At 33.9% G+C, this 12,905-nt stretch overlaps 1 protein-coding gene across 1 annotated transcript; it reads left to right on the top strand.

Annotated features, from left to right (window-relative positions):
* Positions 1 to 10,496: 10,496 nt before the first annotated feature.
* On the top strand, positions 10,497 to 10,877 carry LOC127262748 (uncharacterized). The gene has a single exon (XM_051291553.1). The coding sequence runs from the start codon at positions 10,497 to 10,499 to the stop codon at positions 10,875 to 10,877; it is 381 nt and encodes a 126-aa protein (XP_051147510.1).
* The last annotated feature ends 2,028 nt before the right edge of the window (positions 10,878 to 12,905 follow it).

Below are 12,905 nucleotides of genomic sequence, written 5' to 3' on the forward strand. Positions count from 1 at the left end.
GACGCCTTTGAATTTTATTTTTTGAATATTTCGCTCGGCACATCCAGGCACTTCAGAATTTCAGAAATTTCTTAGCGCACAGGGAAAGAGATCCGATACGAACGGATCTTGATATCATCAAGAAATCGTCACTCGCTTCGCTCAAGAGAGCCTCATTGTTTCCGTGGTGGATTCTGGGCGTCTTCAGCGGCTTCATTAAAATGACAAGGATAGAGTGCCGCTGGTTGGAAAATGTGGATTTCTTCACTTGAAATTGATAAATCATTAGGTTCTGAATTTGTGCGTCCAGGATTGAAATATGACGAATCCTTCTCTCTGCCGAGGAGAGGAAAGCGCCGCCCAGCTTCCAATAGCCGAGCGCCGCTCGTTTGGGTCTCGTTGGGTTGAATGTTTCCGCTCGTTTGGGTCGCCCCTCAAACAATTACTGCTCTGCTTAAATAGGCTGATCCAGTTGCTGCTGCGAGATTGACTCCTCTGCTCTTAGGTCTTGGAACCAATGGTGGTTTCATCGCTGCACGGCTCCCACTTGACTCAAATTTTCCGCTGGGTTAAGAAAGATTGACAGCACTGGAGCAGACCTCTTGGACGACTCCTGCTCCGCCTAGGCGCTGATCCATTCACTGTGCGGCGCTTGGGGCTTGAAACTGCCATGGTTTCATCTCTCTTTCCGCCCTCACTCAAAAGGCAGTCACCGCGGCTGGGACTTGGCTGCAAAGGCGGATCTAGAAATTTTTTTAGTGATGGCACAATATATATATTAAAATAATAATATTAATATTTATAAAAATTAATTATTATTAATGATATAGAAAATAATATTATAATACTATTATATATATTTCAAATATAAATTGATTATTTTTATTGGATTGAATTTTAATTATTTGGATACTCATGACAATTTAAATTTTAAATAATCTACTAAAATATTTTTTGATAACAATGACATTCAAATTTTTAAGTAGAGGCACTCAAAATTTTTAGTGGTGGCACAATTATTTAATTATAAAAAATTTCTTTTAATGTTATAAAATCAATGGTGGCACGTGCTACCACCTTCTACTTAGGGATGGAAATAGGCCAGGCGGCCTGTCAGGACCTACAGTCTGGGCTGCGTAAAGCCTGATTTGTTCTGACCTGTTTACTAACAAGGCTAAATTCAAATATATTTCTAAGCCTTTTAAAATAAATAGAACATGCTTAGCCTTTACGAAAAGCCTTTTTGGCCTATCAGGCCGGCTTGTTTATATATTTATATAGTATATTTTTTTATCTAATATATATAAATATTATGTTTTTAATTGTTTATAATTTATAAAAAATTATATTTGGTGACAATAAAAACTAAAAAAATTAATTTATTTTAACTGATTTATTATATATAATAAATAATTGTATATATTTTTCTACAAATATTACGTTTGAAAAATAAAAAATAAAAAAAAAATATTATATAGAGTTTTAAATAGGCTCGTAGGCCGGGACAAGCTTTAAAGTAGGTCAGGCCTAGGCTTTAGATATATATTTTAATAGGCTGATAGGCCAGACCCAGGCTTTAGTTTTATAAAATAGGCCTGGCTTATTTCCACCCCTACTTCTACTTGAATCTGCCCCTGCTTGGCTAGATATCTTCAACGAAGGGGTTCACCGCTTGCAAGCGATCACAACTTGTTCACAAGGATATATGCCAGTTTTATTTGGATTTAACTTGTTCGCCACCCAGCCGCCATCGCTTTCCGCGTGGCCGTCATCGCTTTCCCCGCAGCCGCCATCACTTTCCGCGCAGCCGCCATCACTTTCTGCGCCAGCCGTCGTTGCTTTCCGCATCAGCTGCCATCGCTTTTCGCGCGGCCGCTATCACTTTCCGCGCCAACCGTCGTTGTTTTCCCGCGCCACCGCCATCGCTTTTCATGCTGCCGTCATCGTTTCCCGCGGTAGCCGTCATAGCTTTCCACACCAGCCATTGCTCAGATTCTGTGCCAGCGGTTGACTTTGACTTTTGCGCATTGACTTTTCTCGCATTGACCGTTGACTTTTTTACTTTCGCTTCACCGGATCCTTTTGGTTCCCGAAGTGATGTTTACGCTTTTTAAGGCTAGTTTTGGACTCCCAGACTAGTTTTCAAATATTATATCACTTGCATAAATAATAAATATCTTATAAATATTTATTTAAATAAATAATACTTATTAAATAAAATTAATTTATCTAAAATTAAATACTTAAATAGCACATTAATAATGCCTAAAATTATAATTTAAGAAATGCATCAATTAATTTATACACCAAAATAATTATAAATTACACCTAAAAACTAATAAATTAATATTTTACACACCAGATGAAATAAATACAATTTTTAGAATAAATTAACATAAATAATACCAAAATTCAACATAAATAAATAATTCATTAAATAAATATAAGCTATAAAATATGACAAAATCAAAAGTTATCACATTCGTTGATACATTTCCTTACATATTAAGTTCAAGAAAGGAAAGAAAAATATAGTTGCCGATACCTTGTCTAGGAGCACTCACCTTCTTGCTATCTTGACATCACAATTGCTAAGGTTTGCATTGATTAAGGACCTATATAAGAATGATATATATTTTTTTGAACCATTTTCAAAATGTCAAAAATCTGGTTATAAGGATTACTTCTTACATGATAGATTTTTTTACATATCTGATAAACTATACATTCTTAGAGGGTCTCTTAGAGATGTGTTGACTAATGAAGCCCACGAAGGTGGACTTATGGGACACTTTGGTGTCACCAAAACTTATAAATTGTTGCAGAAAAAATTCTATTGGCCCGGAATGCGTGCGGACATCGAGAAGCACATTAGTGCTTCTGTGGTGTGCAAGCAATCAAAGTCTACTTCAAAGTATGATAACTAATTTTTAATGATACGTAATCTGTACATTTTCACAGGGAATTTATATTCGAAAATTAATGAGTGAATGTTTATAGAAAGCGGTCAGATATAAAAAAAAATTGTGGTTGTAGACCCTGAGTAGTTATCACAATTATTTATACTCTTTTTGTTGGTGAGTCTTCAGGTCGAACACAGGGATTTTAAGTCATGGATTTCAAGTTAAGTATAGATCTTAAGAAAGCGGCAAAAAATGCGTTAAAGGACCCGCTCTGCAGCGGATCCAGATTCTTATTCTATGGAAAGCGGTAAATAAAAGCAGTAAAAAGTGAGTGGAGGCGAGTGGAGCGGTAGTGAGTGATGAAGTGCCAGTGATAACCGAGTGAACGGGGACATGAGCAGAAAGTGGTTATCGAGTGAACGGGATGTGAGCGGACGGCACAATATGCATATATATATATAAGCAGTGGAGAGTGAGGGAAAGGTGTTGTGTCTGATTTGTGTGTTACTTAATGGCTAGGTTTTCCTGGATGTAATGAGCAAGTGATGTAGGTGTGCTAACGGAGAGATATGTATATAATACGGAAATGGTAGAAGGAGATAATGTAAATATATAAATTGAATTGTAAAGAATTCTTAACACTGGAATTTGACCTTAAGGGATTTACAACAAGACTTCAATAACACCCAGAATTGGAATATTATAAGAAAGAAACCCTACTGTCCCTACGAATTTTTGTGACCTAATAGACCACCGTCTATGCCCCGTGAATTGTCCCAACTTCTGCCTCATTAGTGGTTTTACCCTTCTGTTACCTCCATTTTCTATTGCATTGTAATTTCTTTACTTCTTGAATTTTAGTTATTTTCTAGGATTAGGTTAGATGTAATTCAAACTCCTTTCTTGGATTTTGATTAATTAAACACAAATGAATTATTTTCATGCAAATCTCTATAAAGACGATCACTTTCACTGTATTACATTAATTTTGTGATTGCATATAAGGTAAGATGGTAAGATTAGTTGATTGACTGTACAACTAGTTAATTTGAAACAAAGTGCAACAAATAGTGGACCAGTTGTGACGATTGGATCCCTCAACACCCTATTGGAATGGAACATCCAGCTCTTCGTGATTCGCACATTTGCAACATTTTTTTTTGGGTCAAAAATCTTTATCCACATGCAATCTTCCCTTAGGTGGGTGTTGAAAATATTATTCAATAGTGTATTTGTTTAGGAGTTTGAATTTTGTGTTGAGATTTGAATAGTAAAAATTTTAAATTGGAATAGTTTTATGATGTGATATAAATATATGTTGATATGATACATTAAATGTAAATTAGACTTTTAGTATATTATAAAAAAATGAAAAATAAGCATTTTTTTTTTTTTTTTCGGGAGAAAAAGTTTAGTGAATAGTAGAAATCCTAGGAAGTTTGCCAAACGAACACACCCTTAAGTTTTTCATCATTTCATACTTTCAAATCCATTTATTATTAACCCATTGTTTTGTCATTGTAATTCACAAGATATAGGCATGTTTGATGAATACAACATTACATTCAAGGGGTTCGAAGTTCATTTTTAGGCTGATCCACAACCTTCAAGAACTGATACTTCCAATCATTAGGGATCGTCACATAATGGATGATTGTGAGGTCCAGTTGAGAAAGAATATTCCATTGACTGAGTCAAATCAAAGAAGTTTCAAGCAAAGGCAGATGGACCGAACGAGTCCCCCACCACCGTCAAGGAATGATCGAGATAAAAAGAAACTATTTTTCTCAATTCGAAAGTCAATCATTGCTCTAAAAGCTTTAAGATCCTTTGGAGACCAGTAATCAAATGTTAGAAAATTGACATCAAAGAAGGTCTCCAATATAGGCCTCTCAAAATGAGGATTATTTCTTAGCTGATCAAATGTGAAAATTTTCATAGAGGAGTACTCGAGATATTCCTATGGAAAAATTTTTTAAGTTTAATGATTTGGCAAAATGAGCCTCAAAGTTCTAGATGAGGCAAGTTTTCGAGAGGCAAAAAAATAGTGAAATTTAAAGGACACAAGAGTTGCATTATCTTTTAGGAGGTATTATTGGATTTGGCCCTAAAGGACCAAATGAGATGGATTGGAGGCATTACCTAAAGAATCAAAGAATTTGGAAGATTATAATTGTGAAATAATTAGGGGTCAAGCATGTGGGACAAAAAATGTGGTCCAATTAATTTAGAATTTTTGGATGAATTTTTTGGTGGGCCAAAGGAAGGTAAATATTATTGGAAGTTAGAAAAGATGCGGTAACAATAAATAAAGGTGTGACAGTTTTGGAAGCTACAAATTAATAGAAGAATTGCATGAAGTTTTAACGTGGGAATGCAATCAAGCTTTCAATAATGGGGGATAAAAGATACATACACTGATGGGAGAAGGTTGAGCAATCCAAACCAATTTCATTTATTTTTTAGAAATATAGTTTCTTTATTTTGCTTTCTTATTTTCATGTTGCATTTCTTTCATTTTTCAAGCACTTTTATTTTATTTTATTTTATTTTTATTAGTCAAACATTAATTTATGAATCTTTAACTTGTTTTTGATATTTTATAATTTTTGGCCTTTCAATCCGTTTAAACAATTACGTACGCACAGAAGCTCATTTGAGAAACTTGCTCGAGTTAGCCTAAAACTCTACTTTTACTTTATCCGGCCGGCCCAATATCTTCCTAGGCCGCCGATTGATATTCAGCCACAACATATATACATACATACACACACCCACATTAATTTTAATAAGAGCTTTTCATTAGAATTTATATAGAGGGAAGTGTAGGCAGAGACATATGTAGATAGGGGCTTGGGGTCAGTTGACCCCGAGTCACCGAATAATTATTATTATTATTATTTTGCAAAGTGAAATGGCTTTCAAATATGATATTTTATATGGGAAATGATTGTGGAGGGTATTATATTCTTAGAGAGAGAGTAAAAAATTTAGTAAAGAAACGATTATATAACACTAAGAAACACAATCATTTGGTTGTGGTTGGCTTGGTTTGTGTTTGTAATTTTTGTTCGTATTTTATAATTAAATAGTTGTTAAATGTAGTATTTTTAAATATTAGTCTATTCTAATATAGAATAGTAGAATTTCATACTAAACTAAATCGAAAAATTAAATTTCAAAGAGAAAACATTCTTTAATTTTATGAAAAAACAAAAACTACAATATCACTTGGAATAGAGAATAACATTGATAGATCTAAAATCATCAATGATGAAGTCGACATTGTTTGTGGGTGTAGTGTGGTGTTCAATCTCGTTTCCGGCATGACATATTTGTTGGCAGTGCTGTTGGCAAACTAACTCACGGCCCGGAGCGTAGCACCCGATCATACATTGCTTTACGCATTCGCGAAATTCCATTTTCACCTCTGCATCGAAACCACACTTGACTTCTTTCACAATAACTGATCCTACAATTAATAGTATCGCTATGAATACACTCACTTGCTTCGTCGCCATTGTCATCGTCATAATCTTTCGATTTTTATTTCTTCAATTCGCATGCTCTAAACTCCATTCATACCTTATCCCTTTTATACTAAAACAAACATATCCTTATTAGTATACATATATTTTGTTAACTAAAATATACTTTCTTACTATTATTTTGTGTAATCTAATTATGTTGTTATATTATGTTGTAAATATAATAAAAGTATTATGGTAATATTATGTGTATATGCATATAAAACTAGAATATTATTGTAATATTATATTATGTGTATGTGAATATAATATTACTATAATATTATCCTATAATATGTATTTTTGTAATAATATTGTTACAAGTTTATTGAGAAAATTGCATATAAACCTTCTAAATTCTTAATACTAGACGAACCCGTGTTATACACGGGATTTGATAATATATGATTTTTTTTTTTTTTTTTTGGGTTGAAATTGATGGTTTAAATTTATTTATAGTAAAAATTATTTATTTATAACTTTACTATCGTTATTTTAAGAATAATAATAATAATTTTGTAATATATAGTTTTTTATCTGTATTTATGTGATATTATTTTTAAAAGTATATTGATAAAATTTTAGGAGAAGTTTATGTGCTGATTAGCATGGTGCTGATTAAGATGATAGATCAAGTGTTTAAATATAAATTTCCGTAACTTCCTAATAATTATAAATTAGTTACATATTTATATTAATTAATTATATAAACTAAAATTATTTAAATATAATATTAAGCACAATGTTGAAAGAAAACTATCCGCATGGGATGTCAAACCCTTGTAGATCAAGCGGAGAGATATCTCTCGCTTGATGATCTATTTGATCAATTGAGAGGTGCAAGTATATTCTCCAAGATTGACTTAAGGGCCGGATATTATCAACTAAGGATTGCAGAGCATGATATTCCTAAGACAACTTTTTGTACTAGATACAGTAATTATGAATTTACGGTTATGTCCTTTGGGTTGACCAATGCCCCGGCTACATTTATGAAGTTGATGAATCAAATCTTTCAACCATACCTCGATCAGTTTGTGGTGGTATTTATCGACGATATCTTGGTATATTCTCCAGATAAAAGGACACATGCAAAATATTTGCGTATGACACTAAATACATTGCGTGCGAGAAAGTTATATGCCAAGTTATCCAAATGTGAGTTTTAGTTGAAAAAGGTTGCTTTCTTGGGTCATGTAGTTTCTGGAAAGGGTATCTTAGTAGATCCTTCTAAAGTTGCAGCAATCTCGGATTGGGCAAGACCTACCAATCAATCAGAAGTAAAAAACTTTTTTCGTTTGGCAGGGTATTACCGAAGATTCGTTCTTGATTTTTTGAAGGTTGCAAAGCCATTAACTAATTTGTTGAAGGACACTATGATTAATTGAGATCGTGAGTGTGAGTCGTCCTTTGTAGAATTGAAATATCGACTAACTTCAGGACTAGTCTTGGCTTTACCAGTAGAGGGTGAGGATTTTGAAGTTTATAGTGATGCTTTAAAAAGGGGATTGAGATGCATCTTAATGTAGAATCAAAGTGTTATTGCTTATGCGTCACGACAACTAAAACTCACGAAGAGAATTATTCTACACATGACTTGGAGATGGAAGAAGTTGTGTTTGCTTTGAAGATTTGAAGTCATTATCTTTATGGTGACCATTGTAGAATATTTATTGACCATCAGAGTCTTAAATATATCTTCACCCAAAGAGAATTAAATTTAAGATAAAGAAGATGGTTAGAATTGGTGAAGGATTATGATCTCAAAATTGTATATCATGAAAGCAAAGAAAATGCTGTAGCTGATGCATTAAGTCGAAAACCAAGGCATAGGTTCGGTTCCATGTCAGTTGCCGATGAACTGTGCCAAGATTTGGCATGGATAGAAATTGAAGTACTTGGACGGGGCATGACTCGGGTTTATTTGCAAATGATGCAAGTTGAGCCTGAAATTTATGATCACATTAGAGCAACTCAAATGGAAGATAATAAGATGGTTGAGTTGGCTATAAATGTTCAGTACGTTCAGACTCAAAACTTTAATATTGCTTCAGATGGGAGTCTTCGATTTCATGGAAGGTGGTGTATCCCAAAGGACCGAAGCAATTTGAAAAAGCAAATTACGAGTGAGGCTCATAATACACCATATTCAGTGCATCCAGAAGGGATTAAAATGTATCAAGACTTACGTCAAAATTTTTGGTAGAAGGTCATGAAAAGGATGTAGCCAAATTTGTTGCACAATGTTTAAACTACCATAAGGTGTAAGCAGAACATCATTGACCTGTCGCACGGTCAATCAAATATTTCACCTATTCATTGATCACAATTTAATGTAATACAGGGGAAGGGATCGTCTCCGCAGGGATTGTGTGATTCGCTCTTTCGTGTTCTAATGCAGTAAATAATTGGGGGAATTTTCTTTTATTATCTAATGAAGATAAAATAACAAAACAATTTAATTAACGAAGAACTAGCTATCAAGGGGATGTCCGGCTCAAGGGATGATGCAGTTATAACACTTGTGTTTTATCATTAATTCAATAAAGTTAGTTCTTATTAAAGTATCAATAAATTGGTTATAGTTATCAACTAGCTCTGACAACCAATTTTTCCTTACAGTGTAGATAATTAGGTACGACCGTTAACTACCCCTAATTAAGCAAATAAACCTAGGTGCGCCCATAAGAAATATTGCCTAATCGCATTCTAATCTAGAAAAACTCAATTCAAAATAATTAGTACTACCTAAGAGGAGCAATTAGATTTGATTTTCTAACCCCCGGGAAGGAACTATTCAACCCGGTTGTCACCTATTCAATTGCGAATACAATTATGGATATCCTACCTGAATTGACTTTAGATTATCAGACTAATTCAAATATCGGTACCAAAATAATCAATCAATCTAACAATCACAAACGTTATTCTCAGAATTAGACAAATATTGATAATAAAAATTACTTTTATAAAGAAAATTAAGAATCTCCAGAACACAAGAACCAAAACATTATCATCCCTCAAACCAGAAAAATATCTACTTCATAATCAAATAACAAAGAACAATAGCGAAAAATAAAGTCATAGTGGGAGGGGAAATCTTCTCTGTCGATTTTCTCTTGTGCGATCTATGAGTCTGACAGTCCCCTGCTCTTGTGCATATCTCTCTGGCCGTCCTCTTTTTCTTTTTTCTGCGTGTGATCCTCTCCTTTTATTTAATTCTTGCCTCAATTATTTTGTAGCTGGGCTTTTGGATCTTTGATTAAATTCCTATGTCAAGAGGGTATAGTTAGACATGATTAACTAGGTGGTGCAAATCTGAATTTTTCTTTAGTTTTTCTGCCAATTACGCCAAATTTGATATTTGCCCTCTGCACACAACAAATAAACAATACACATATAAATTAGTTAGAATCCAATCAAAATCAATCAAATATTGCATATAATATGAACATTTAACGCATGCGATTTCTAACTATCAGGGGTTGCTACAACCTTTAGAAGTTCCATTCTGGAATGAGATTTTAATGCAATGGATTTTGTGACAGGACTTGCAAGGGCGAAGTCGGGAACAGATGCAATTTGGGTAATTATAGATAGATTGACCAAGTCAGCAGTGTTCATCCCAGTACGTATGACTTGGAGTATGCAGAATTTGGCCAAATTATATGTTCATCATATGGTTAAACAACACGGTATTCCTGAAGTAATCATATCGGATCGTTATCCATGTTTTCAATTTCGATTTTGGCAAAAAGTGCAGGAAGTCTTTGGTACTCAGTTGCATATGAGTATTGCATTCCATCCAATGACTGATGGTCAATCAGAGAGAAATATCCGTATTCTGGAAGATATGCTAAGAGCTTGTTCAATAGAATTTCAAGAAATTTGGGAGAACCACTTGGATTTAGTAGAATTCTCATATAATAATAGTTATCAAACAAGTATTGAAATGACTCTTTTTGAAGCTCTTTATGGCCGAAAATGCAGGAATCCTTTAAGTTGGGATGATATGAGTGATCGACTGATATTAGGTCCATAAATGATCAAAGAATAAAAAACAAATATTCGAGTTATCACAGAGAAGATGAAGACAGCTCAAGATTGCCAAAAAAGTTATGCCGATAAAGCCCGATGTGATGGTCAAGTTCAAAGTGGAGATTTCGTCCTGGTGAAAGTATCTCCAATGAAAGGTATTAGAAGGTTTGGAATTAAAGAAAAATTGACTCCGCATTATGTTGGACCCTATGAAATTATCGATCGAGTTGGGGATTGGGCTTATCGGCTAGCACTTTCAAATTCCATGGAACAAATTCATAATGTGTTTCATGTATCACAACTTCGTAGCTATGTCGCATATCCTTCTAATATTTTATCTCCGGATGAGTTAGAGCTAAATGAGGATCTTTCGTATGAGAAAATGCATATTTGGATCATGGACAGAAAGATTCCAACCATGAGGAACTGAGAGATTCGTGTGGTGAAAGGAATGTGGTCCTGACATGGAGCGGAAGAGGCCATGTGGGAAGTAGACCAAGAGATGTTCAAAGCATATCCACATTTGGTTAATTAAGTAATGTTGTTATGCGTTTGAGTTTAGATTTCGGGGACGAAATCTTTTTAAGGGGGAGTGAATTGTAATGCCCGATTTTGGAGTGTATAAAATAATATTATTATAGCAAATAAATATTTTTTTTATAATATTTTGGGATCAAAAAATTAATATTCTGAAATAAATTTTATTCCTATTTTAAATATTGATTATGATTAAAAAGACTGTTAAACGGTTAAATATCGATAAGTATAAGTATAAAATATAATATATATAATATTTTAATGTAATAATATAATAATAATAATAATAATGATGATAGGGATGGTAAGGATAACAATAATAATAACGTTACTAATACTAATAATAACAATAATAATAATAATAATAATAATAATAATATATATTAAAGCAAAGCAAACAAAACACATTGAAGACACAGAAGCAAAACGCGAAGAAGGAGAAGAAAGAAAAAAAAAAGAAAAAAATTTAGCCGTCTGTTTTCGATTTCGACTTAGGTATTGTATTATTTGTTATACGTAGAATTTAATTATGGATTTTAATATGAATTTAGATATTGAAGAGATTAAATTATAAATTTTTCAAAAATTCGTAACTGGCTATTACTATTTAATTCACGAATTTCTTTAGCTAATAGCCTATCTGTAGTCCTAGTGTGATATTTTGAAAATTTTGTATCGATTCTAGTCGAATTGAAAATAGCAGTCTATTGCACCTACATGTTTACTCATATCTTTAGATATTTTATTTAATAATCGGGTGATATAAATATTATGAGGTATAAGAGTTTTATAGCTAGAATATCGTATTCTACTAAATATAAAAGTTTGAAACCCAATGAGCTAATTATGAAAATTAGCTTTGGAATAAGCAGATAGCTCCTATGAATAAGCATATAGCTCATCTGATTCGAGTAAATAATGGGCCAGGTGTACGTTGGAGGAGATTTGAGTGAGATTGCAAAAGTTAAGGAGTGTCGATAAGAGATAAGCAATAGAGAATTAAATCTAATTTTAAGAAATTAGGTATGCACATTGCATGCGATTCTGATTAATATGTTAATGTGATATTATGTTGATAACTCTACCAGTGCATGTATATATTTATATATATGTGTGCGTATGCGTGTGCGAGACTTCTCATTTTATGATATTTAATGTACGTATTTGATCGCGTTGGTGAATCTATGAAAATGAGGATAGGTTAGCTGTCTCACCAGTACTTTTCGATAAATTCACTTATTTGACATACTACACACATATTGCACGGTTTATCGGTTATGTTTTATGGATCTATCGTTTAGTCGCCCGTCTGCGGTAGTGCTTAGGGCATCATTTGGGGTTAGGATATTCGACCCCGATGTATCGTAATACTTTGGCCATAGTGGACGATAATAGTCGGACAACTGGGTGACTTAGTTGCACGGTCATTCAGGGATTAGAACCATTGTGGTTGAGACGTATTTGGTCTAATCATTCGTGTTCGGTGTTGTTCCACTCATTGGAGTAGCTACTAGTGAGGTCTACCGGTAGTTTAGGACATATGCCAAACTCCAAATGTGATCCCGTTAGGGCGCACGAGGAGGAGTAGAGTTTTCGGGTTTCCCTTAGGTGATTCCAGATTGCACGGATTCTACTACATTACATGGGATAGGGATAGTCAGTGGGGGTCCTATCTTCGCTATCCTAGACTATGGGGCGTCTTGTGGTTAATGGTGACAACATTCGGCTATCCATGTATCGATTGTGGGAGTCGTATGGTGGTTATATAGAAGTGACCGGATGACCGTTATATTATTATGGGTTTATCAGGTCCTTCCTTGAGCCGATGATTTTCTGGCTGTTTATTGATGATGATCTAGTGAGTTTGTTATTATAGGGCCGAGGTTATTCCGGCTGCTCACTTAGACAGATGCAGTGAGCC

This window comes from Andrographis paniculata, unplaced genomic scaffold (assembly GCF_009805555.1).
Source record: "Andrographis paniculata isolate CXL003 unplaced genomic scaffold, ASM980555v1 Contig66END, whole genome shotgun sequence".
Lineage (NCBI taxonomy): Eukaryota > Viridiplantae > Streptophyta > Magnoliopsida > Lamiales > Acanthaceae > Andrographis > Andrographis paniculata.